The following is a 26,831-nucleotide window of genomic DNA, read 5'->3' as shown; positions in this document are numbered from 1 at the left end:
TGGATGGAGATCGTGATTGCTCCTATACAGCAGCACAGCACTGGTTCCAATTGTCAGTTCTTGTGATACAAAGTAAACCTCATTTCCCCCCCTTTACTTTATGAACATTATATGAGATCATGTGGAGGAAGTACTATTGATAATATGTTTACATGGAGCCAGGCATAAACCTATTATATTTCAAGCAGCTGCTACTTAAGAAGCAGCTGGTATGGACTCCAGATCAGATTATTTACCACCAGTTCAAAGTCAACAGGCAGAATTCTCTTCCTCTTTAAGTGTTGTGTCTTGTTAATATCTTTCTCTCCCTGTAGGTCAATTCTGACAGGCTTGTTCCCGCCCACTTCGGGAACGGCTATCATCAACGGATATGACATCCACGCCGACATGGACAGCATCCGAAAGTACTTGGGAATGTGCCCGCAGCACAATGTCTTATTCGATGAGTGAGTTGAATTTTTTAAGCCCGATCCGTCCTTTGAACTCAGCATGGTCATTGGTGTTAATCGTGCTTTGCCTGTGGTGTGTTTGGGAGAGAGAAAAAACACATCATTGCAGTGCCGTTTAATCATATGCATAATGAGGGCTAAGCCTGGCCTTATGTTTCATCAACACTTCATTATCCCTTCCCCTTTTTTTCCTGTGTGTGTCTTCATAGTAGCATCATTCCCTAGCAGCATCATTCCCAACCATTAGTCAAATTGTGTGTCACCTTTTGATACCCATTCATCTATAATTTCAATCCTAGATACTTAAAGCTATCTATTTTAAAGGTCACCTATTATGCAAAATGCACTTTTTTCAGGTTGTGTCAACATTGATAAGGGTCCACCTTATCAATGGTGTGTCTAGAGACTGCAGGAGTAAGATACTAAACAACCCTCTCTCTTTTTGTCCACCTCCTTTGAAACCTGTGTTCCAGTCAGCCCCCTCCATTACCAACCTTACCTAGCACTACCTCCCCCTCCCCCCCCCCCCCCCCCGGTGACAGGACACAACACCAGATACGCCCTGAATCTAACTGGCACTTTGATTCAGGGCCAATCAAAGCAGACTGGACTTTTTTGGGAAAGCAGGGCTTACATTGTCAGATGGTTGTTAAAATGGAGGGTTTCAAACAGAGGCTGAAAAGAGGAGATTCGGATATGGCACTGGGAGGAATATAACATGTTTTTTCGAACACCACACCATGGAAACAGCTTCTGGTAGAATTAAACTTTTGAACCTAAACATGAGCATGATATGTGACCTTTAATCCTAGACTAGTCAAAGCATCTACTGTATATGAAGAAGGATTCAAATATTCATAACTGCATGTTGACATACTGTATGTTCTCACCTGTTAGGCATTTCTGAGAGGGGAATACAAGACTTCTCTTTAGCTTAGATACTTCAAATCTTAATAAATGGCAGGTTAATGTGCACTTTGTCACTGGCAGCCTCCTCGCATGTCAATCATTGCGTTTCTTGACACTGTTCCCCCCCCCCCCCCCCCATACCTGCACAGGCTGACAGTCGAGGAGCATATCTACTTCTACGCGCGGCTGAAAGGGCTCAGTCGAGATGAGGTGAAAATTGAGATGGACCAGATGATTAAGGATGTCGGTTTACCACACAAGCGCAAGGATCTGGCTAAGAACCTGTCAGGTGTGTGTGTGTCTGTAGGAGTGTACAGTACGTTGACATGCTTTGGGATATGTCTATCTCTGTGTCTGAGAGGGCATGTATGCAGAGATGAACATTTTTTTTGTTATGCGTGTGTCAGCAGCTCCCACGCTCTGTGCTTTTTTCATTTTCCCTGGGAAGCAATATCATCTGTAGATCATGCTTTTCTATCCTGCCCTGTAATGCTGTTTCCCCCTGCCAGCTCATGTGTATGCTGCAGGCTAGGCTTGCACATACTGTATGCACCGTACCTGTGCTGAATCACAGGTTGTAATTCATTCATTGTCTGGGGGGTGGGGGCATGAGCCTGCTTGATAAATTGTGTCCCCCCCCCCCCCCGTCATGGATTGCTTGTGAGCAAAAGAGCTGAAATATGACTTTCAAGGTTGATCTATGTAGACATTTCCACTACATTAGCACTACACTGGATGCATTCTGAAGAGCTCGCTAAGAGAGTGGAGACTGGCATAAGCCTGTAGGAAAGGTGCATTTCACTGCCATCGATCATGCAAAAGACAATAAAACTTGAAAAAAGGTACATCACAACACATTAATGGTGAAGTGAGCAATATATTTAGGTTAATATACGTATTAAATCGCTCTTTATTCATACAGTGATCACTTATATAGTGTACGCGTTTCATACCTCCGATCTCTCCGTCACCCGCTCTGCATGTAATCGGCAAATAAACTTTTCAGGGATCCCGAAAGTAGTATCTAATCAGAAGAAAGAACGCTACAAACCGGCACCCGTCTCACTGCCGGTGCACCCGCAGAGCAACAGATGGGTGAATGTTTATTCGCCTACAATGGCGGAGCAGGTAAAAATCCTTCCCAATGTCTGTTTTGATGGTTTTTATCATGTTTTATCACACTTATGGATCTGAGATGATGCTAGATAACTCGCTGCTTGAAGACCGCAGTGTATTAATGTGGTGACGTAGGGACGAGCGAGGGGACTGCTAACTGCAGAAACTGTCAGGAAGTTAGCTAAAATAACCATTGATTCCGCTAACAGCATCTTTAATTTCACAATCAGTTCCCGATTTTTTGTCAATTTTTTTAACATCTGACACCTAATGTTGAAAGATCATTGTAGAGGGTTTTTCAATGATTGCAGCCAGACTCTTTAGAAAAAGGAGTATCTATTCAACATATTCTGTCAGAGACTGAAAGTATATCACTGACAGTGTTCTAGTGGGTTTTTTTTTGTATAATTATTTTTACTACATTTTTTAACAAAAAAAAAAAATAGGACAAGTGAATATGTTGTTCATTGTCTGATTCAGGAGACATCTTCTATGTGAAATACCTGCCTAAAATGCATCCTTAAAGACCTGTACATACGTAGTATTTCTTGATTTTTAAAAATTAAAAAAAGGCTGTATCCAAAGTCCGCTCTGCAAAATCCCTGGACACCAAAATGTGGCAAAACATGATTTCAACTCTGGCTTTATCTAACATTTGGCTCTTAGAATAATGGATAACAGTGTTGTGTTCTTTTAGGTGGGATGCAGAGGAAGCTGTCCGTGGCTATAGCGTTTGTCGGCGGCTCGAAAATCGTCATCCTAGACGAGCCTACAGCTGGCGTGGACCCTTACGCCCGCAGGGGCATCTGGGAACTGCTGTTAAAATACAAACAAGGTGAGTGGTAACAACCACAGGCTCTCTGTCAAGACTTTGAAGTCCTCTATATGTTTGACTAATGGACTGGAATGCACAGAGCGCACGTTTGATCAGTCTCCAGTCGAGAAACGTTTCAAAAAAACTGAAGCCGAGCTCAAGCTAAACTATTAACTGACAAAGCTCCAAATCCTTCCAGAAGAGTTGTTAAGGTGATTCATTGCACAAAAGAACATGGGGTTTTTTTTCAGGTACTGGTCAATCTTGAGATGTTTCTCTTATTTTGTCTTCTTTCACACTAGTATAAATACAAGGTCCCGCATGTACATTTAGGTGTTTATTTTACGAAACCGTGTCTGTTTGCCTCTGTATATTTATCCTATACAACCATTTTTTAACAGCGATTATCTGAACATGAGTTTTTTTTCATTATTGTGAACCAAACTTCTAAAGCACACACATCAACCAAACTTTCCATACTCATACTATACACTATTCTGAAGGTTATTACAGAAGGACATGTTCGTATTTAAGGTGAAAGTGTTTCTCTCTTCGAGGGTTAGCATGCAGAAGCTTTTTATTAGACTTTTTTAGCCTTGCTATCAGTAACACTCAATTGTGGGTGGAGAGAAATTACAATCTGCTCTGGGAACAGATCGAAATAGAAGTGACGACAAGTGAATCCACCGAGCTTGAATTGACATTGCTGTTTAACAGAGTCCCCTAATTGTCTGCCATATCAGTCAGCTTGTCACTTCTCTGGCCTGTATATATATGCTTGGCGGGTGGCCGTGGCTGTACGCACACGGACACAGACATTATACCAACGCATTCCCCTTCTTCCACTAAATGTTTAATGTGCATTGAGTGACATTCTGCCCTCACTGTGTCATTAGCCCCTCTCTCTCTCTCTCTCTCTCTCTCTCTCTCTCTCTCTCTCTCTCTCTCTCTCTCTCTCTCTCTCTCTCTCTCTCTGTCTCTATAATCAAGCCCTTTCACTCCAATTGCGAGGCGGCGATAACTCTGTTATAATGAGAACACCCACAATCCTCGCTGCTTGAATGAGTCATGTTTTTTTCTGTACCTCTCCCGGTCTTATTTGCACCTCTGTGTTACTTAGGCTTTGTCATTAAGTGAAGAAAGGGGCCAGAGGCAGTCTCTATTTGTGTGAAAAAAAAGCTGAAAGCTGAAATTGTGCTTCTTCCAGGGACTAATTATGTGAGCAGGTTTTCTCGCACCAACAGGCTCACCAGATTGCCTAAAGTGGGTGTTGTTTTGATTTAGTGCAAGGTACAAAGGGACCACGGACATAATTTGTGCGTGCTAATAGGTTCGAATAAGCCCTCAGTGTACATTTAAGATGAGTACGTTTTATATGTCTTGTTATGAAGAGGGGGAATATTTATCAACATGTTAACATGATGCCACGTTGGTATTTGATAATTCCTCAGATATTTGCATTTGAAGTGGCTTTTTAATGTATTTTTTTTTAACTAATTTGTAAAAACTGACGCAGAACAAGGTGAAGATTTAAATTTAAATTGAGCAATTTGATTATGAATTTTTAATTGATATCCATTACTGGAAGCTGATTACTATTAAATTACCCCCCTCATTATGTTATCAAACGGGCCCCAAGGAGGATATTTATGTGATGGATTTTGTACATTTAGACTTACGCCTTCAAGCATTGTGTGTTTTTGCTGTGACAGCATCATTTTATATCAGCTGATTGATTCATTAGTTGTTAATTATTAATTTCACACATTCAAATGTACTTTGTTGGTGCCCTGGAAGGCTAAATTCACTCTCATAGTTAGTCTCTTAGTCACATACATATGCCATATTATGGTACATAGACACACATGATACAACATTATTCATGACATAATTATTGAACAAACAAGGATTTTCCCAACTGAGTTACTTTGTTTTAAAATTGCAATAGCCTTCATCAGTGGTCATCTCTAAAGTCAGTTTGCAGGATTTAATTATTAGTTCCAGAGTTAAATTACCTAAAGTTCCTCCATGTGCAATAAATTGTATATTTTGCAGCGTATTTTTAAAATTTAAAATGTTCAAATCCCACTAGGAGTACTGACGCCATGACTGCTGAGTGTGGGCTGTGATCAGAGTTGTCATATACAGGCAGGTGATTTGGTTTGTGAGAAACAAGGGGTGTAAAACAATGTGGGAAGCAGTTCCTATTTTTAGCTTGGTCGTTTTTTTGATTATTATTATGCCTTCTTTAACGCCTATGAAAGATACGCAAGTACAAACGTTTTAGAGAAGAAAGGAAAGTTATTTGAGGGATGACATCCATATAGCATGTCACAAAAAAGTGTCCTTCACAGACTAACCTTGAAATCAATGCAGAAATTCAAGTTGGATGTGTGTAGCAACTCTCTTTTATACCATGATTGCAGTTCTATATATTTCTAAGAGTTTATCTGGCAGTTGTAGAACAATTGAAATAAAATAATATCCTAAGACGTACACATCTACATACTGTATTTATGATCATGACATTAATACTATGAACAAACCCAAAAACACAGTTTTGACTCTTTAAATGGAGATATTTATTTTTTCCAATGACAAACTAATGGGAAGCCTCTCGAAACAAAACAAGGCCCCTGGAACTGATGCAAATACATTCATCGGGATTACAAACCGAATAAGTGCATCCCAGCAACACAATCTGAAAATGAATGCGCTTACAAATTAGATTTAAACCTTCCTAAGTAAACACAATCTGAAATGAATGCACTGAAAAGAGAATAAAGTGCAATGCAAAAATCAAATCTATTCAATAACATATTTTGCAGCGTAGGTACAAGGGAAGACAGGAGTAAACATTCAGTGCAATACTCATATATAGGAAACCTGTAACCTTTTAGGCATATGTTACAGATTCCATGACATCATGCTAAAAAGGAACACACTGCATTCAAGTGTGATTTCAAAACATTCTCAACCACTAAAAACTTGGTATTCAACCGGCAGCTGCATTTCTTCCAGTCTGTTTTTACATTATTAATGCTCTGGCTTTGAATGGAAACGACAGGCCAATCTGTTTCCTCTCACCCTCTGTGGGCAGTCTTTAAAAGGTGTCAAGGAAACGTTCCAATGAATTGATCTGAATTGATTGCTGGCGAGATGGCGTGTTCCTCTCTATGCTGTTGTCAAAATTCCTTCCCTGAATTGGTGACTCCAAATTGCCTGTGGGTGTAAATGTGAGCGTGAACGGTTGTCTGTAAAGGAATGGTTTGTCAGCTGGGGTCAGGTGAAGTTCTAGACCCTCTCAACTGAAGGATAAACGGGTATTTCAGTTTTGAGATGTGTCTATTTTGCGTCCAGCACATGTATTCTTTTATACTGTATACATCAATAAAGGTCAGTAATTTACAATACAGAGTTTATATGGCTAAACCATGTCTGTTTGCCTCTCTATATTTCCCCTATACAACCGTCTTTAACGGCCATTATGTCAACATTAATTTTTTTTTCAATACTGCATGAAAATTATTTTTTAAGACCTTTACATAGTATTTTTTTTATTCATAAAACATAAACAGACTGTATCTAAAATGTGTTCAGCAAAAACATTGGAGACTAATATATTGTAATGTATAAATAAATGTAAGGAAGGTTTTAACTTTGGCTTTGTCCAACATTTACATTGTTGTTTTTTAAAAGAGATGCACATTGACACACAATTAGTTAGATATTGTCTATTTGTTCAATTGTTTTTAATATTATTTATTATTTATGTATTACTGCCGATGTACATGACATTTGTCCGACCTGACTCAACCACTGTTTAATCCATTTCTATCAACTTGATTTAGAGAGAAGGGAGCCAAATCACCAAGACCAGATTCAGCCTCACTTTGCTGTACTGCTAGTGTGTGAATCCTACCAATTCACCTGAACTCAACACCCAACTCCATTTGATATATCACTTTGTGCTGTAATGCTCCACAACACACTATAAATCAGAATACCTTTGTGGGCCATCTGGAGTCCAAACCCATTTATTTTGCTCCCAACGCGGGGATGATGCAGTGCGATTAGACCTTTTTTCTTCTTCTTCTTCATCTTATAAACCGCTACAAATCCCCAGGAAACTCATCCGTGAGGTTTGAGCATGCCATACAAAATGAGCTGGCTCATTAAAAAAAAATAAAAAAAATAATCAAACCCATCCCCCTTTTCATAAGCACATCTTTCTCTCCACCATATGTCAAATTGACCGGGTTTTTGGGCATTCATTCAACTCTGGCATTTGTTGTCCGAGTGTGTAGATGGAGGGATCCGGACTTGCTTTGGCATAGCATAAGCCAGCCAATACTTAACTAAGAGGGGATGGATTTAGCAGATCAGCTGGTGGAAGCGCGTTAAAAGCAGAGGGGGGAGACAGAGCAGAAATAGTTGGCCAAGCAAAATGGCTGCATCGGTCTGCGATTAATGACCTCTGGGTGTGTCCTAGTCCTATGGATAATGTGACCTGCGAGGACACACATATAGCTCAGTGCAAAAGAAAAGGAAAAAAAAGAAAAAAGCAGCCAAGCTCAGCAGAGCACATGACCTTTGGCAATAAACACCAGCTCATTCAGTAATGAAGGGGTGAGAGGTCCACCCAGTCAGCTACTTACCCAGAGTGCATCTCTGCGCCGTGTTTGTCCGATGAATACGCTTGATACGGAACACCTGTCACATCTGTAGGCAGAGGATGTGATCTGGAGCTTTCTTTCTTAGCCATCCTTTCATCACTGTGAGCCTTTCTGTAGCTACGGGAGGCTAACAGTCTTGTTGCCCGTTCTTAGCATGCTTACACACTCACAATCAATGATACAAGGGTCAAATTGGAAGCAACCACACTAGGCTATCATTGCGCTAACAAAGAAAATCCAGTGTATATACACAGCTTAGGCTCTGTAAACGGGCATACCAGTCCGCAGAGCCTAAGCTATTCATTCACACTAGTTTTTCATTGTTTCCATCGCACACGCAGTACGGATATAGGTGGCGGGTCCTGGTGAGATATTCACTGATTTTGACAAAGTGATTTTGACAGCAAGCGTTCTCCAGAATAGCTGACTCCACCTTTAAGTCACACTCTAGGCAAAATGTAAATCTGTACTACATTTCATGGCAGTCCATTCAACAAATGTCTAGACATGTTACAAAAAAAGTCATTCTTCATCCAAAGACAAGTGGGATTCATTCTCTTACCATAATGTCTGTAAAACATTTCACCAATCTATCTAATAGTTACTAATCTGGACCAACAGACAACAGGCATTTCCATCCATGAAAGATATCACACCACTAAACATGGCTAAAAATATCCCAGCCGTAATTACCACTTATTGACTCTTTTGGCCTCGTTAACTGTGACAAATGTACTCCTCCTTCTTGAGCTAACAGTCTTTTCAAAGTTACTGACTTCTAAGCAGGCTTTCTTTCTTTGTCACTTAATAGTAAAAAAGTATGGGGGATAAATGTTTTCTGCTTTAACAACATAACATGATCAAAAGTGACCCAGCACGTAGCGATATTGCTTTCATGTCGACTGCAGAGACATGACCACGCTGTGACTTCATTACGGATCTATTCCCTTATTTTCCTGGGGTATGAGATAATTACTATGTGTTATCTGATGCAGCGTGATATGAAAGGATTGGAACACCTGTGAGTAACCCTGCGATGCATGCTGTAAGTTGTCGTCGCAGTTGCGCTCAGTTTTGATGCCTCTCAAATCAAAGGATTTCGCGAGCACCAAAGGGAGAGTTGAAATAAAAAATGTGGTGTCGCGGAAAAAACATGGTGGAAAAAGTAGACTTAGTGTGTGCTTTATCATTATTAAAAAGAAATTGTCCCAGATTCACGCCCACGCACCCTTCAGGAGTTTGCTTTGTTGCTAGGCATGGGTAAAAAACACAGTGAGATAGGAAACATAAGGAGATAAGTGCAGAGACAGATAGTGATATTGGTTTGATTTGAACACATTTAATCGTTGGCATATTTTCCTTGTCGGGGGTTCTTTTTCATATCAGCTGTTGTCAAAACAAACAAGGCTCAACATTCCTCAGAAGTGTTTCTAGTCTTAAAGGAATAGTTACTTTTTTTTTAGCTTGTTACCTCACTCTCAGGTTACAAGACAATGTGACAGAAATTCATTGACCAAACAAGTCCAAATCAGCACACAGGATCGTTTAGTGATGTTGAAAAAGTTCATATTCTGACTGTTGGCAGAGGCAGGCTAACACTCATATTGACTATCAGTATTTGAGCTAAGCTAAGTAGCAATAAGGTACCTTTGCCCATTTCTTCTTTAAAAATGCACACACAGTTAAAGGAACGGTTTCTGTCGCCTAGTCTTGAACCCGGGAGTGAGGCAAACAAGACAAAAAATATAAAAATAATGAACAATTCCTTTAAATGTTTTTGTTATCGCAATTAAGTGTTCTCATTATTAATTTCAAACTGTTTAACACTCACACACGAATGTTCACAGTATGTTCAGACACCAAGGTACACTGTCATTGCGGCCTTCAGCAAACATAGATTGACTCTCTCTTTCTATCCTCCTTAAGGTCGCACCATCATTTTGTCCACACACCACATGGACGAGGCGGACATCTTGGGCGATCGCATTGCCATCATCTCCCACGGCAAGATGCGCTGCTGTGGCTCCTCCCTCTTCCTGAAGAAATGCTTCGGCAGTGGCTACTACCTGACTCTGGTCCGAGACGGGACTGAACAGATGACCTCCCAGCGTCATGGCATCATAAACAGCCAGGACAAAGAGGTACGGACCTGTCTAGTTTCTGATACACTTTCGTTTAACCTTCAGTTTACAATAAATGCTTCAGCTTCTAAGCCTACATTAGTACAAAATACTATGTACAGGTCTTAAAAATGCATTCCAGGCATGTGTTTTATACAATTAAATGTTGTATCATAATTCAGACGATTAGTGAAATAACTACAGTGCTTAGAATGGTTATGGAAAGTTGAGTTGACTGTTCAAATGAATGATAGCTGAATGAAGTTTTTGGGTAATGTCAGGAATATTTCAAGTGCACATGACGGTTGAGAGAAACAACATTGGCCTGCGTGATCTCATTATCTCCAAATAACCACAAATGTGGTGATTAGGGCCCTTCCCTGACCACGCTAATTACCCTTCTCTAATATCTTCATTAAAACAATTAAGCATCAAAGTGCTGTAATTTGAATTAAAAAAACGGGATAATTGTCTTTGACTTCCTGGATCACGACACATAAACATACTTCACAGCTTCAGGCCCCTTTGACACAACATTACAACCTCTTTGGAGTCTATCATTGAACATGGCCCTTCCCCACTTTTCCTTAGATTTCTCTTTTCTAGCTTGCAACGCTCCCCCCATATAATGATCTGTGTTTAGTCTCTCGCTGCATGTGAATCGGGCAAACGCCTACGTGCTGGATGATGCTGATTGTCACCGGGGAGAGGGGTTGATTCTGGCTGTGGCTCGCCAGTGGTGCCTCGCACACTTACTTTTAATCAATATGAGCAAATGAACAAGATGCACTGATGCCAGCAGGCTTGGAGCAATTACCATTAGTCTGCGAGCTCTTTGAGGTGAGCGCAGTCATTTGTTTGAAATAAATAAAGAAATAAACATGCAAACACCTTTATAATAGCATTAATCTTGGGTCCAAAGGACACAGACAAACCTGTGACTTAACATCAACTACACTTTTTGTTATCATACTTAGCACTAGTCTGAAGGTCAATGAAGGATTTGTTCATATGTTATTAATGATCTGATTTGTGATACATTTTGTTCTAAATGTAGACTCTTTGTGAGGCTATTTTTCTAATTCAATTGTGATCAACAGGAGGAAGACTGTCATTCCAAGAGCAGGAGCCCGGACGATGGCATCGGCAGCCAAAGCTGGGGCTACTCCGATCCCTCAGGTACAGGAGGACATTTTAAAGCTTTAGAATTAGCACCTCTCCTCACATTTAAACCTATCATATGTTAAGCTGTTCTAGTGTTTGTACAATATACATTTGAACAACACATTGTGTGAATGAACCCAAACCTAACAATGCTGTTATGGCGAGAATGTGTTACCATGATGAACAGATTAAGGTACTTTAGCTCAGTCAGCACCATGTCAGCCTCCTTCAACAACACCAACAAAAGACCAAGAACACACCCACAGTAGCCACACAATAACCACGCAACCTCAAATAACATGCAGTGTACATCTTGGTCTTTAGTAGAAGTTGGTAGCCCACTCATTCACTCCCATAACAGATAGAAGCAGGATTCACAATCTATAAAAAAAAAAATCTGGAAAATAGTATTTGTTACATTTGGAGTTTGACGAGACAGCAGATGCAAATACATTTAACACCCGATCCAAACCAGAAATCACATAATCTAGTAAAACAATGTTCAGGCACGGTAAGGCTGACTTGTTTTATATCAGATTTGACAGCTCATATGCACTAAATATATATTGAAGATTCACACAGAATCATAACTGTCACCTGAATCTACAACTCATCTCGACTTTAGGGACCTTTTATAGCGAGGTTCAGCTCATGGTTTAGCTCTCCCAACCGCAACTTTACTTTCTCGGTTTCAATATCTCGCTGTATTTTCTTTCAGCCCTGAGCATGGTGCTGTTTTCAGAATGACAAAAACCCACTGTACACTGCCTGCTGCTCTGTACTACATGTCTGTGTCTGTCAGGCTCAGTTATGCTCCAATTCCGTGCGTAAAAAGAGACTTACGTTTACAACGTTATATCCGTCACTGCCCTCATACTTCCATGCGTCCTTTATGTTGGAATCGACATTAAGCAAATCAACCATTAGTGGGCAGCAGCGCCGCTCAGAGTAAAAAGTTACTCAAATAGGAAGAAGAAGAGTCAAACAGTGAATTAACTGGAATAAATATTTTATAATAGATCCATGGAAGAAACAGCTTTAGCGATATAGGCCTACTACCGTAGCGATGGAAGAGGCTAAACTAGAGGTTGTATTACAGACAGCGGGGGTCTGTGAGGACATTAAAGCGGCAACGAGTAACTTTTAAATATCTTTTAAACAGCCTCATGTTTCCTCTCATAATCATAAATTACCTTTAACAGCAAACGAGACCATCAGTGCAAAGAAAGACGTTTTTATATAGTTTTATTACTGCATTTGATCTGGTCGTACACCCAGTCCGATTTTCGGTTCACGCGTGCATGCTCTATGGTCACATATCCGTATTGGTCACAGATTTCAGTGTGGCGCAGTTACGCGATTTGAGAAGCCTATCCCTCCAGGTGAGGGAAGGGGAGCGGGAGCCTTGTTTGAGACAGTTGTTTGTCGTCATAATGACTGATAACGGGGCTGAACCATAAAAGAAAAAAAAGAAAATGCAATGAAGAAAAGCGAAAAGGGAGAGTGATAGTCGTTCAGCTCCGTGAGAGGTGACAATGCATCAACTCATTGCAATCAGGTGTGTTTAGCACTTACTGGCATTAGTTGATGCTGTGTCACCCATAGACTCGCGGAGCCGAAAAGAGTCCGGTGCCCTCACACTTTGCTTTCAACACACGGACACGCACCATATTGCTTCCTGATTATTTGAATCTGCACGCCCTGCACGCTGCCTGCACGAGCTAGAAAACAGCTTCACGACAGCTGGCGTCGTAATAATACTACCGCTTTTGTTCAAAGGTGTCGCCAACGTGCCGACTTACTCGTAGTGGCTTTAATCACGACATGTCAACAAACTAGTCTCGCACGGACCTCCGGTACTTCTCTATTGCTGCAGTCAGCCTGCTGTCTAGCTGACAGCCTGCCGTCTAGCTGACATTCTTCCCCGTGCGATCCCCGCTCATAATGCTCTGTTGTAGTTGTATGTCCCTGTGCCCCGGCCGTGTAACTTCATAGATAGATAAATGTGTATGTCATTTCGTACCAACTCACAAAAACCTCTCCTCAAAAGTTAAGACATTTTCGTATTATGTCTTTCGTTTATGTTTGTAAACAAATGTACAGTAAGTGAAAGTGAACTGTTGGCTGTGCGCCCCCGTGATCTTCGGTAGTAATGCTCCGCTCTGTCCGTTTGGTACGCATCTGCAAGCTTGCAGGATACGTGCAGAAATACGGACGTAATGTACGCAGAGTACGGACAGAAGGCTCCGTCCGTATCCGTATGCGTATGTAACGTAGAGCATAAATGAGCCTTTAGCGGCAGCCAGGCAGGCAGGCAGGCAGGCAGGCAGGCAGGCAGGCAGGCAGGCAGGCAGGCAGGCAGGCAGGCAGGCAGGCAAGTGCAGACCGTTTCAGGTAAGGGATAATTTATTCTCCTCAAATTACAAAAAAAGGCCAACAGGCAAAAAGGCAAGGAGAGCAGAGGATCCAGAAAACACAAGTAACACAGAGGACGCGACTCAACAACAACCATAATGCTCAGACAAGGACCAATGAAACACAAGGGTTGCGTTCCGAATCGCATACTTTCTACTATATAGTATGTAGAAAAAAGATTTAGGATGTCCCGATTCTTGTGGCCAGATTTAGGATGGTTAGAATACCCGGATGGTCTACTTCATGCGGCCAAGATTGTTAGTGTTGAAAACTGCATCCTATTTGGGCGATTCTGACCCACAATCCAGTGCGCACGTGAAGTGACGTAACATCGACGAAGCCTATAGGTCCATGTTATGAAAACAAACAGGGATGCGACGGATATAAAAGCAAGAGGCAAGATCAAGGCGCAATGTTATGATGAAATAAGAGAGAAAAGTATGTCCCAATAGTATGTCTACTGCATCCTAACTAGATTCTTTTTATCGTCGGATGTAGTATGTAGAATAGAAAAAAGAAAGAGTATGCGATTTGGAACGCAACCAAGGACTTAAATATAAGACAGGGTAGGCAACGAGGAACAGGTGGAACACATTAGGGCGGGGCCAGTAATCACACAGGAGGGAAACTTGACAGGACATGGGGAGAAACAAGACATACCAAAATAAAACAGGAAACACAGGGATACCACCAAAACAAGACAAGAACATACAGATCGTGACAGTCAGACACAGTATAAACGGCTATTGGGTTTTCTTTTCTCTCCTATCATGTCTTTAGCTTATAGTCTCTCATCGGTCTCTTACAATCCCCTGAAATATGCAAATTGACAGATTCAAATCGACAAATTAACCAGTTGTTTAATGTCAAACCAAATCAAGCCGCAAAGCAATCCATGTTTGATTCCACATTTTAAACCATTTGACTTCATCTCGTTAATTCATTTTTTTAATCCTCATACAAGTTACCAACCAATTATCCATGACGCTAGCGGTACATGCAGTGTGTCAGACAAATGATACAAAGTGTTATTTTCTTTCAACTCACTTCAATTGTCCGGATGTAATTGTATAGAATAATTAAAGAGACAGAGGTTACAAAACAGTAATTGCCCAATTAAAACATATAAGCCTGCTGACTTGCTAATTCATATGTACAAATATGTATTTATGTGTATATTGTTTTGCATTGGTGCTATAAATAAACCATTCAAGAAATCCTCAGAAGAAAAATATCTAAAGGTAGGCTCTGGTTTATTATGCGTGGAAACAGCTACTAAGCCTGCTCACACCCTCCACAATGATTACACATGTGATGGCTGGATGGAAGATGGAATAACGCCACAAAGGTAATCATATTTCCACCAGCGACAGCACATTTTTCTTCATTAACACCCACATACGGACACACCCAAAGGCACACACAAACACACACACACACACACACACACACACACACACACACACACACACACACACACACACACACACACACACACACACACACACAAACATACACACACACACACACACACACACAAACATACACACACACACACACACAAACATAAACACACAAACACACACGCATACACACACACACACACACCCACAGACATATAAACACATACACACACACACTCACAAACATACAAGCACAAGCACACACACAAACACACACACACACACACACACACACAAGAAAACAGACAGAAACACACACACACACACATGCACATTTTCAAAAACAATTCAGTGTGATGTGTGGAGCAGATCCATTCACGTCTTCATAAAGCAGCGGGCCGCCAGTTGTTAAGCTGCAGTAATTATGTATGAGAGGTCGTGGATCAATAATGGATGCGGTGTGTTCTGCAACACTGTCCTGATTGATTCTCACTAAGGCTCAGCTCCAAAATGGATGAGGCAGGAGAATTATGTGCGCTGATCTGTTTCAGTATGTTTAAAGGTCACAGCATTAGGTATGTTGGGTTCCCCGACAAATTACACTGCTGCTGTTTTTTTTTTCATCGATTTACTTGAGAACTTTTCCAAAAGCAAAAGTTTCTCTCATACGAGGTGCATTTAAAACAAATTAGAATATCATGGAAAAGTTCATTTTCTCCCTAATTCAGTTTTATAGATTCTAAATTCATTACAATTAAAGTGAAATATTTCAGTCCTCTTTTGTTTTAATTGAGAAGATTAAGGGCGCTATCATAGCAACCCAGGTTTCCATAACACCTCAGCAGTGCCACAGGCTCATCGCCTCCTTGCTACGCTGCATTGATGAAATCATTTGTGCACAAAAGGAGCCCTGACCATGTATTGATTGCATAAATGAACATAGTTTTAAGATGGTCAACATTTCTGTATTATAAATCCTTTTTCTGATTGGTCTTCATCAACAAAATGAAACCACAAAAAGGCTTGAATGATTTAAATGTATGTGTATTGAATCTAGAGTATTTGAAAGCTTCCCTTTTTGAAACCTAATTAAGGAAAAAAATGTTTCCATGATATTAAATTGTGTTTCGATGCACCAGTGAATACCCTGCGTTAACACACTTTTTTTATTAAAACAGTGTCCTTCATTTATATACTGTATTCTTAAGCAGCGAATAGCAATGGTTACTTCTGAACTCTATGTGCGTTGCAACACTCCAGTAAACAACTTAGTGGAAAAGGACTTAAGTAGCAAGTTGCGCAGTGGCTATGGAGGTCGTCCTCTGGAGTGCAGGGTCGGAGGTTCGATCCCCCGCCTACCCGCCAATTGTCGAAGTGTCCCTGGGCAAGACACTGAACCCCAAATTGCTCCCGATGGTTCAGAGTGCGCCTTGCATCGCAGCTACTGCCATCGGTGTATGAGTGTGTGTATGAATGGGTGAATGTGGTAAGAATTGTAAAGCGCTTTGGGGCTGAGAAAATCGGCTAAAAAGCGCTATATAAGTCAAGTCCATTTACCATAAAGGAGGGTTAGACATATCTGATTTCACCCTCCTTTTTGAGTGTTTGTGTTGTAAAGCGATTGTTCTTCTTCTTGGTTTTCCGACACAGACTTGACAGCTGTGGGTCAACTGGTGCGGTGCCATGTCCCTGAGGCGGTCTTCTTGGAGAGCATTGGTCAGGAGATCACCTTCGTACTGCCTTATGCTGGGGCCAGAGACGGCACCTTCGCCCTGCTCTTCAAACAGCTGGACCTGGCCATGGGCAACCTGGGCCTGACCAGCTACGGCATCTCTGACACCACACTGGAGGAGGTAGGCTCAACACCGAGCGTGGGATTATTAACTAACTGTGAACTTGTGTTCAAAAAAAGAGGCATGCACTCATAAAAGGGAGAACACCTATTTTATTTTTTAGAAAAGTGTAATTTTTCACAACACAAACCATTTTTTCTTCTTCTACACCTTCTTCAACCACCTTCAAGTATTTTTTTTGTTTCTTTCTCTGCCGCTTTCTGTAAGTGAGCAATCTCTTAAGGTGAGACATGGCAGGCACTGGTATAGTTTCTTCAATGTTTGCTTCCATAACATGTCTTCCTTCACACCAGTATAAATAAATGGTCCAAAGTGTACATTGAGGTGTCTGTTTTGCGTCTGTATATTTCTCCTATACAACCATCTGTAAAGGCCATTATCTCTATTAGCTTTTTTTTTATAACAACTTCAACCAAAAATGTCTATCTATATCTCTAAATGAGGAGGGTGAACAAGGTATGCGGTCAGCTCTAGGCCTGACTCAGGGAAGAGGACCCCCCTGCCTTGCATAGTCCCGTGGGCTGCTCCAACAACATTTATTATGATTGGGCATGGGACACAAGCACAGGCTTGATCACCCTGTAGCTGGCCACCTTTGATGAAGGTGTCTAGTGATGAAAGGCCAAAACACCCACTGATTCGAAGGTACACTACTGAGGATGTGTCCCGAAATTTACATCTGTCCCATATCAGTTCCCACGTCACTCAACATCAAGGCAAACCTCATGTGTGAGCATCAATACCATCTATTGGCACAACGGACAGTTAATATCTCGTCCCGTGTTTTTATGATTCTATACTTTAAAAATGTTACCCTAAACTCCTGCAGTGTATTGTCTTAAGACCCTTCCACAAATCAGGAAACAGATTACAAACATGGTAGCACTATAACAAGCTTAACTAGCTTATTCTAATATCTGCAGCTTATGCTGAGGATGAAAGCTATGCCTGATTCTTGAGCAAAACACATTTGTTTGTGTGTAATGAGCATTGGGTGATCAGCAAATTGAGACGGACATGGTGTTCAACGGTGTGTCAACCACACCAACATATAATATCAACTGTAATACATCAAGAATGTCCGCCCACACAGTTGCTTTAATCCCTACTAGAATTGAGACAATGCATATATCTTAACTGCCTGCATGGTGTTTATGTTGTGTGTTTGGTATGTGTTTGCACATGGACAAAATAACTTGATGAAGATAGCTTTGCTGTCCAAAGAAAAACCCTGTGTCTCCTAATTCCCTAATTAAGACTTTTTTTCAGGAAAAACCAAAGCATGAAGTACTCCTTGATGGCTTGAGATAATTACCCTACTTCATTTAAAAACCAATTGGAATCGTCTAAAGAAATCGTCTCAAGGCTGAAAACAAGGCTGTTGACGAGCCGCATGGCCTTGCAGTCCGGCTGCATTTGTTAACAGAAACGGAGGGCACATTTCCAAAACATTAAAAGCCAGAACATCCACTCCCATACAGCACTTGAATGCTAAGTGCCTTGCACTGTGTAAGACCACATTTTTCATTCATATGCACTGTATAGCATTAGCTCTTAAGCATATGTTTGTAACAGGCATCCGTCAATTACCTTTTAACTTGCAGTTGCACTGGAATATTTTAAAGTAAATGTAAAACTTATAATCCTCACAGTCAAATCATTGTCTCAATAAGCATCAACCAAGTCTACTTCTCATACAGATAGACGTATTGTCATGACGTTGAGTGACTGTTAGTTAATGCTCTTTGTGTAACTCTTGAATCAGACTCTCACGGCCGCCGCAGGCAATGTTAAAAATTCCTTTTGAATTTCAAAAATTCCACAACACAACAAGGCTATTTCATCCGTCCATGCTTTTCTTTTGAAGTCCAACTACACTCTTGCTACACTGCATGGGCTGGTGTTCTATATACACTAATGGTGTCCTAATAACACAAAGGCTGATAGATGTCTTTGTTTCATGGACGTTAGTTACATAACATTTACTCTGCTTATTGTTTATGGATAGCTTGTGTTTTTGAGTGTTTTGGGATGTCAATTGTTATTTTTTTTGTTTTTAAATCATGCTTTGTAATTCACAAGTATACATGCTACATAGTGTAGGCTCTCCCCAGAAGCTGTTACAAGCTGTTTGGTTCATTTCACAGATATTCCTCAAAGTGGCAGAAGATACCGGAGTGGACACAGACATTCCAAGTAAGGTGACACTGTATATGTACAGTATGCAAACACAATCCCAACCATAGAACAACACTGGTAAAGGATCAGTTGGATACATTATGCCAGTATTGACATATAGTTGACATTCTTCATATTAATTATCCACTTGATTCTCCACTTATACAGGCTGAGTTGCTTAAGAGCCAGTATCCTTCTGTTGCCCTTAACATTTTGCAACCTAACCATACAGTATTAGGTTGAATGCTATGTTGAATATAGACCAATTTCTTCAGTTGTAAACACCATAGACTGTGGTTGTAACAGATGTATGATAATCGAAACTTTTGATATTTGAGACATACTGTAACTCCAAAGAGGCCACTGTGGATACCTTAGCCAGATAGAACCAAAACAAATGGGAACACTCTATTGTATTTGCTTAAAGGCCTCAGGAAATACTGAACACAAACTAACTGGCGTCAACAAAAGGGAACTCACTGAAACTGAAGAGCAGGTGTATGACTGGCACACAAGACAATATTGTTTGGTGGCAATGTTTACAGTAGCGGTTTTCCCGTAGGCGCTTTTTCTTTACCCCTGTACGCTCACACTGCATCCTGCTGTATATAGCTTCACAGAGAGATACTGTGTTTTCAATCTATTCCTATTTCCCATTGATTGACCTCGGTGGGAAATGTATTTGTGTTAGCATCTTCAACTTTTGTTAGCATGTGCAGCTTCTTTTTCTATTCAGTTGAATATCAGAACTGGATTTCCTCACTGTTCTAAAATCACCTGGGTATGCGCTTTTTTTACAAGGGAATAATGTGGCGTATTGCAGGGGCAGGTAGCTTTTTCTTATTGTTATTTATAACCCTAAATTGGGTCAGGCCAAAACAACATATCTTATTTGTATTCCCACAGCAGCAAAGGAGCTGCCGGTGAGAGACTGCAAGAGGAGCTCCCGCAGTTCCAAGCGGAACAGCATCTCCAGCGTTCACGGTAAAACGGAGCACGTCTCTGGTAAGACAGGAACGTCTATGCAAATGTATCAGTTTTTAAAAAACTATTTAAAGCAAGGAAGCTCAATTAAGGCGAGACACTGCAGGTATAACACTTCAACTTATACATAGCGTTATCCTCATAGCATAATTGCCTAAATCATATTTACTCTACTCCACTTTTACTCTACATCTACTCTACTCTAAATCTACTTTTCGTTAGCCTAATAGCATAATTGCCTAAGTCATATTTTAAGGGTTAAAGAGTAGGGTAAAGTAGATGTAGAGTAGAGTAGATGTAGAATAGAGTAAATGTAGAGTAAAAGTAGAGTACAGTAAATATTATTTAGGCAATTATGCTATGAGATAGGTATCATCATGGAACTTAGCCAGTCGATTTAGTTACATGCAAACATTTTTAATTTTGTTCATCCATTTTTCAGAAAAGTATTAATACATGTGCAAATGTGGCAATAACTAAATATTTAGTTAGTAGAGTAAAAATCTTTATGTTACATATTTGTAGCCAACGTTTTTTACAGAACAGATTTTGGACCTTTTGTATAATAATAATAACATTTTATTTGACAGGGACAATACATACAACATTGCCACAAAAAAATGGGAAAATGTGACGCATATAAGACGTCTAGCTTCAGCTAATTTGCAGTCTTTGTCCCTGGGTCAGGCTTTAAAATACAATCAAAGATACTAAATACAATAAATGCAGTGATAGAGATACAGTGAATAATACAATTAATAGGTACCATGAATCAATACACACAGCTGTAGTTATACATTTCAGAGTATAACTACGATGTGTCAAAACAAAACAATTAACACATATTAGACCTTTTTATTTATTCAAGGTAAAATAAGAAATGTTATGAAAGCAAAATAGACAAAATCTCAAAATTGACCAGTGCTTGAAAACATTATGTTTTCTCCCTCCGTGTCTCGTCATCAAGCATTTGTGAATTTACTTAACAATGGAGAATGTCCAGCGATGACGACTAACATGTATGGTTGATTTTTTCAAATGGGAACGTTATAAAAGGAAACAATTAAATCAATGTGAGCCTTGTTTCTTTCTGTTTTGTGCAGAATTGAAGGAAAAGTTCACAAGCAAAGTGGAAGGTATGTACAAGCCAGCATGTGTCTTTCACACACCTTTTATTCTTCCGTTATTAACGTCATTTAGTTGGCCTAGATTTTTACTTGAGTGGCCTTTTTGAAAACAAAGAGAATGGCTTTGTCTTCTGTCTTCAGCCTTCCAGTCAGTACAGCATAATCTTCCCTGTCTCTTCACCTTTTACAATGTAGTCCATATGAAGAAAAAATCACTTTCATGCAGTGTGTTTCATCATGAAAATGGCTTTGAATCAGAATATGCTTTATTACCTTAATGACTACTTTGGAAATATAGCACTTCTTTCTTGTGTAACAATATTCTTGGAGAGTGTGAGACATAAAGCCAGGGTGTTTATAGAGCTTAATTGATCAACTCTGACATCTATCTATCTATCTATCTATCTATCTATCTATCTATCTATCTATCTATCTATCTATCTATCTATCTATCTATCTATCTATCTATCTATCTATCTATCTATCTATCTATCTATACTGCTGCTATGCTGAGCATTGAGAAAGTGCACATGGCAGTTTTAGCTACCTACCTTATATATTTGATGAAGTTATGGTTGTGCCGGAAAGGGTGCCATGCAGGGTTCTTAAACATGTAGCTGGATGACCCATAATACATAGCATCATGTCCACCCCAGATGTAAAGAAGACTTCCAGTGTGAGTGGGAGGGGATCCAGCACTATCACCGGATGGGCGCTGATCAGGAGGCAGTTCCTGGCACTGTTCATCAAGCGCTTCCACAACGCCCGCCGCAGCCGCAAGGGACTCATTGCCCAGGTAATGGCCCCAGTCTGTCATATTGATGAATTGGAATGGGGGTTGTACTACTGGGGGTGTGTGTGGGTGGATCAAGGTGGAGATTGTTTCGAAAAATACACATTGGCTTTTCAAAATCAGGTAATGACAGATGTAGTGGAGAAAGCGTATTTGAAAAATCAGCAGGGAGAAGTCGTGTCATCCATCTTGATTGAGTCAATGGTTTTCAGAATTTAAGTTTCCCCGGAGGTGGGGGAGAAATCGACACAGGAGGCAGTGTACTGTTATATATGGCAGAGAAGAGTTTGAAAAATGTGAGCTGGGTGGGTGGGTGGGTGAGTGAGTGAGTGAGTGGGTGGGTGGGTGGGTGGGCGGGCGGGCGGGCGAGTGTGAGTGTGTGAGTGAGCCACCAAATCCAGGGATAGGTTGGCCCTCAATTAATTACCTCATTACTCTCTCCTCATTGGTTGTTGCCCTTTCATGATGAATCCGTGCCAGGCTGCCAGCAGCTCACCAAGGTGCAGAGGAGGTCCTGAACCATCCGGATTATGCACAGTGAAAGACTATTTCATTTCACACGCGCAGATATTTACTGCCATGCTAGTGTTGCACTGTGTACTAGTAGAAAAGATACCACAATAGCCCGCCATTAAAAACGCTACTAATTCGATAGGTTTGAGAATGTGATAGAGAACATAAATGACCTCAAATAGAAGTCAAACCAGAGCTTATCTTTTACCAACTATTCTTGTGTATTTATTATGTATTTCCAATGTGACACTCATGATTTGTCTTTCCTTCATTTTAAAGCGCACTAATCATGTGCTTTCGCTCGCGGTGTCATTAAATGTGATCGCTATAACAATTACAAAGATGACAGAGCGCTATTAGCCCATTAAGGCTACGTCTGTATTATTTTGTTCCTCATAAACACAATTTCAAAAGTCAAAACCAATAAACACTACTGATTTGAAACCAGTCAAAAGTAATTTCGGTAAGTAGCAATTGCCAAGGTAGGGTACATGAATTATTATTTTCTCATTTAAAAAAAACTTGTTCTGACTTAAGTTGTGTTGACGTACGTACACCGCCCACCTATCTAGGGTCGTATTGAGTTTGTTAATATTGTTTAATGCCATCAGGTATGACACAACGCTGGTTAAAATAAGTGAAAATGACTGACGTGTGGCTCATCCACTGTGGTGTGTGTGTGTGTGCGTGCATGCGTTTGTTTAGGTGTGTGTGCATGTGCTTGCGTGTGTGTGCGTGCGTGCATGTGAAATATGGAGAGAGAGAGAGAGGGAGAGAGAGAGAGAGAGAGAGAGAGAGAGGTCCTGAGGTGTTCCGGTTCTTCTTGTAATTTGCTGCAGTACCAATCCCCATTAGTCACTGTCGGTGCTAGGCGTCCCTCTTTAGTGGGGACACAGAGTAGGGACACAAGGATACTGCGTGAGTGTCTATTGGTACAAGGGTGCCCATTGTCTACAAGGGTGCAGCACCTCCTCTACTCACCCACTTATTATTCATTTGGCTAAAGGCCCTCCTCTCACACACACACCTCCCATCATGTCAACAGCTCCCATTGTCAGCAGATATGATTGTGTGGTGAGCTAATCTTCTCCAATACAAGCGGTTAGGGGAATATATAGGAGATTACAGCATGGAACACAAAAGCAGTGATTTATGGCAATGGAAGTTGGGGGACAGGCGAGCCTTGGCACATTTCACAAATCGGGGTGAGAACAAGGAGTTATCGGTGGTGTTGAAGGCTTTTTTGGTGCTCGGAGCTCACACCGAAATGACCAGCGGACAATGTTGTTATTCAGAGTACATCTACCATTGTGGACATGGCCGTAGGTTTTGCTCCAACATCGGGGCACATAGCGTAAATGCTTAAATGCGTAAATGAGGCTGCTCTTTACACAATCTAATTCAGAAACCCTGAAGGTTGAACAAACAGTGAAGTGTATGGGGCCAATCATTTGGTAGCTGGGCGAGGTTAAGATGATACTGTATGTATCTAAAATAGCTGGTAAATATATAGTTACAGGCTAAGAAGGCTTTATAAGTGTTTCCATTCCCTGAACTTTTATAATGATACATCTATTTTTTGGGGGGAAGAGGGTTTTCTTTCATATTTTTCTGAGGGGGACAAATAAATAAATAAATTAAAACCACTTAATCCAATGAGCCATGTGACTTTGCAGGGACTATATTACACATCTTTAATCGTGTTTTGGTGTTTATACCCAGTTAGCATTTAATCCTGCCCTCTTCCTCTAAATCCTTTGCACAACTTGATAATGCGATAAACCCTTCACATTGTAGTCCTTTTGGCTTTGTTAGCATAATGACTTCTAGCTGTTTTTTTAGTTTTTTTGTAAATCTCTCAATGGAAGAAGTGCTGTTTGTCGCCTACAATTACTGTGTGAGAGAGAGAGAGAGAGAGAGAGAGAGAGAGAGAGAGAGAGAATAGTTATTTCTGTAGCAGTCTGTCGTTAAGCTTTTCAGTCTCATTGCCGCTCTTTATCTGTCTCCCGAGCACATTTCCATGGCCATAGCAGCCCTGTGCAGTAAAGTCAGGATTTTTTCAATTGGCCCATCTTGAATTGGGCCCGGCAAATTGCACGCTCTGCAATTAATCAAGTGTACGCAAGCCCCACCCTACAAGTGATTACACATTAAAGGTATCTGGTATTTTTTCCCCCCACCACGTTGACCTTTTTGTCAGCTCTAACAATGGAATGAAAAGAGAATTACATGACGGAGAAAAGAGGATCGTGTGTGTGTGTGTGTGTGTGTGTGTGTGTGTGTGTGTGTGTGTGTGTGTGTGTGTGTGTGTGTGTGTGTGTGTGTGTGTGTGTGTGTGTGTGTGTGCGTGCGAGCGAGCGTGCGTGCGTGCGTGCGTGCGTGCGTGCGTGCGTGCGTGTGTGGGGGGGGGGATAATAGTGTGCCAGCGCCTCGGTTTAAAAGAAATCATTAAAATTACACAAAAGAAAAGAGAATGGCAAGGAACTAATTATGTCTGAGTGGCCAGATGATGGTGGCAGCTTTGGAAGTGTTTAATCAAGCTCATAAGCGTTGCAGAAGTGGCCAAACACAACAAGATGGCTGGGGAGCATATTTGCGTTATTGTGGCGGGGCCCATGCCTTATTGTTGATTACATCAGTCAATTTGTGGTGCGCGTTGAGAGGGCTCGGGGAAGGGGAATGATGAAATTGAGCTCATGTTGAATCTTGTGCTGTCATGCTTACACACATTAACACAGGTCTGTATCACCTAAGCAAACACTCTACTCAGACAACATAATAATGCTTCACTTTTCCTTTTTATTGGGTCCTTGTACACATTATGCCCTACTTGTGCGCCATACAATAGCTCTACTGTTACATGAAGCTGTGTGGCATGGAATTTGAAGGATTTTTCTTCCTGGAATGAACTTGAGGTTCCGCAAGTAATTGTAGCTCCTGTCGCAGAAAGTGAGCCTTTAAGCTTAAAGTGGAAGCTATATGTTTTACAATAGTACAACTGTGTTTGCTGTTGTTGTTATTTTCTAGTCCGTGGCACTGTTATGTCCCTTTCCATAGAGATGTACAGGTTAGAAACATGAAACGTCCCTAAACATTTCCATGATTCACTGAAATCTAGTGACACGACCACTCTAATGAGATATTTTGATGGTACATTTGTCACCGTCCTCCCAGGTGGTTCTGCCGGCTGTCTTCGTGTGCCTTTCTCTGATCTTCTCTCTCATCGTCCCTCCGTTCGCTGAGTATCCCAGTCTGGAGCTACAACCCTGGATGTACGGGCTGCCTCAAACCACCTTTTACAGGTAAACACATAAGAATGCGTGCATGCATATTAACAAACAAAATGTATCCGATATATTTAGTAATACGCTAATGATTCTTGTACCCATTGTAGGTTACTGTTGAATGTCACTCTCTATTGCTAATACCCAAAAGCAACAAGCGAAAAAGAAATATCCGGGGAAGAATCCTAGAAAAATGATGTTTACTGTCTTCAGTATAAAAATGCGTTGGAACAAGTTGTCCAATGACTGGATGGTTACAGAAGCAAATGGAAGCGAGTGGATGAACAACCTAAGCTGTAAGACACTTAAACTTCAAAGAGACAGAGGATCAAAGGAAAAAGTTGTCACATTAATGCTCATGCTGTTTGATTGTGAGGATATTCTTTGCAATGCCAGGGTCTAAACATCTAGATGGACAGGAGTCCCCTCCCTTTGACAACAGCTCACCATTCTGTCATTGAGAATCCCACACATGCTCAGTGACGACAAAGCCCGGCCTTGGTTGACTTCAACACTCCCACTGATTTGGACATGTATCGCAAACAAATAACACACAGATGTCAACCACTGTGGATGGCTCTTTTAAAAGAGTCTTTTTTTTTCTAAGGTAAATTTTTTGCATATTCAAGCTTTATTTGATAGCACATAGTTGAAATGGGGAGACAGAGAGAGAGGGGGGATGACCTGCAGTAAAGGTCCACGGGTCGGATTTGAACCTGCGACCACTGCAACAAAGGCCAGAGCCAATATTCTACGCGCTCTATCCACTACGCCACCGGAGCGCCAAATCTTTTAAAGAGTCTTACCTTATTACGTTTAGCACTTAATAAATGTGTATCCCTTCTTTTACAAATGTGGACATTTAATATACTGTATATGACACTTGCCTTTAAGGGCACACTCACCATAGGCATTTTGTACCGCAATCGTGTTAAAGCACAACACCGATCAACTGGGCAAGTGTGTGTTCACCCTAATACTTTTGTTGAGAAGATGCATAAATGACTTCTGATTATCTCAGAGGTAAAGCCTC

General features: G+C 40.9%; 1 protein-coding gene across 1 annotated transcript in view; it reads left to right on the top strand.

Moving 5' to 3' along the window:
* Positions 1–26,831, top strand: part of LOC307269424 (phospholipid-transporting ATPase ABCA1) — a gene marked incomplete at both ends in the record, with an annotated part of 207,320 nt that overhangs the window by 74,535 nt on the left and 105,954 nt on the right. Inside the window, 11 exons of the mRNA XM_080052392.1 lie at positions 315–446; positions 1,508–1,647; positions 3,172–3,309; positions 9,891–10,105; positions 11,185–11,263; positions 16,717–16,919; positions 19,067–19,115; positions 20,004–20,102; positions 21,185–21,217; positions 21,865–22,004; positions 25,689–25,816. Of these exons, the coding sequence (XP_079908518.1) occupies positions 315–446; positions 1,508–1,647; positions 3,172–3,309; positions 9,891–10,105; positions 11,185–11,263; positions 16,717–16,919; positions 19,067–19,115; positions 20,004–20,102; positions 21,185–21,217; positions 21,865–22,004; positions 25,689–25,816 (1,356 nt within the window). The remainder of the gene's footprint in view (positions 1–314; positions 447–1,507; positions 1,648–3,171; positions 3,310–9,890; positions 10,106–11,184; positions 11,264–16,716; positions 16,920–19,066; positions 19,116–20,003; positions 20,103–21,184; positions 21,218–21,864; positions 22,005–25,688; positions 25,817–26,831) is intronic.

Source organism: Ammodytes marinus, assembly GCF_949987685.1.
Source record: "Ammodytes marinus genome assembly, chromosome: 23".
NCBI lineage: Eukaryota > Metazoa > Chordata > Actinopteri > Uranoscopiformes > Ammodytidae > Ammodytes > Ammodytes marinus.
The sequence above is the reverse complement of the archived record's forward strand: the minus strand, read 5'-3'. Positions and strand labels throughout refer to the sequence as shown.